The sequence below is a fragment of the Pundamilia nyererei genome, unplaced genomic scaffold, assembly GCF_000239375.1.
Source record: "Pundamilia nyererei isolate P.nyererei 1_Seehausen unplaced genomic scaffold, PunNye1.0 scaffold00629, whole genome shotgun sequence".
In the NCBI taxonomy this organism is placed as follows: domain Eukaryota; kingdom Metazoa; phylum Chordata; class Actinopteri; order Cichliformes; family Cichlidae; genus Pundamilia; species Pundamilia nyererei.
This window is the reverse complement of record NW_005188030.1, coordinates 69,168-70,290: the sequence shown is the minus strand read 5'-3', so window position 1 is coordinate 70,290 and position 1,123 is coordinate 69,168. Positions and strand designations below refer to the sequence as shown.

At 35.0% G+C, this 1,123-nt stretch overlaps 1 gene segment (V, D, J or C); it reads left to right on the top strand.

The window, feature by feature from the left end:
• Positions 1-628, top strand: part of LOC102201119 (Ig lambda chain V-III region LOI-like) — a 4,595-nt gene extending 3,967 nt beyond the window's left edge. Inside the window, 1 exon segment of the V gene segment in view lies at positions 591-628. Coding sequence covers positions 591-628 — 38 coding nt within the window.
• The last annotated feature ends 495 nt before the right edge of the window (positions 629-1,123 follow it).

Below are 1,123 nucleotides of genomic sequence, written 5' to 3'. Positions count from 1 at the left end.
ATCAGTCTCAGCCACTGAAGAGTGTGATTTTATTTAAAAGTATTGAGGTAATAAGTAGTTGATATAAAGGAATCACTGTGAACTACTGCATTGTGGTTTTGCTTCAAATTAACTTAAAGCTTCATTATATTTTGATCTGTGGAGGCTTATTAGAGGAAATATGAATCAGATGAATCATCTGTGTGAGATGTAGACACAGTTTCCTGTTGTTAACTGACAGGAGTGACACCAGATCAGTGCCTGCTGCTGTATCTCATTTGCTTCAAGGTTTGATGTGTGTCTGTTCAGTGATGCTCTTCTGAATATCTTGTCTGTAAAAAGTTGTTGACAGAGTTACTGTTACCTTCCTATCAGCTTGAAGCAGTCTCCTTTGACTTCTGGCATCAACAAGGCATTTTTATTCCAGAGAACTGACACTTACTGGATATTTACTTTTTTTGGGCCCATATGACTATGTAAACCCCAGAGATGACTGTGCGGGAAAATACTAGTAGATCAGCAGAAATAATTTGGAAATAATTTAAATTAAAGGTTTTTGCTGCACATCAGTTTGTGTCTTCTGTATATTCTGGGAAATTCCTCATCTTTAGAACAGCAATCTCCACAGAAAGACTTTGGGATAGGGTGACTCGGTAAATAAAGCACAGTAATTCAATATTGCAAGGAAAACTTGAATTAGACACTACAGCTTTCATGAATTCTGAAAAACATTAAATATTTCCAGTCATTCCATAAGGAGTGAAAAAATACTGATAATGAATGAACTTGTTTTTTTTTAATTACCTTCACCTTTAACAACATTACACCTCAGTTTGTTAGATGAGCCCAGTGTTGCTACCACTAATATTACCACCAGGTATAATTAATCAGTAGTAGTGTCAGTATATTATTTGATGATAAATGTGAAGACTCAAACCAGTGGCAGTGGTAAAAAGATACCTATTAAAAGCACTTGACATTATTTATCAGAAAATATAGAAAATTTAGGAGAATTTAACAAAGGAAACAATTCAGTATAGACACATAGTGAGGGAGAAAGGTGACTGAAGAAGAAACACTCAGTGAATCATAGGAATTCCCCAGCTGCCTTGATATATTGCACTATAAAAAAAGGGAGGATTCA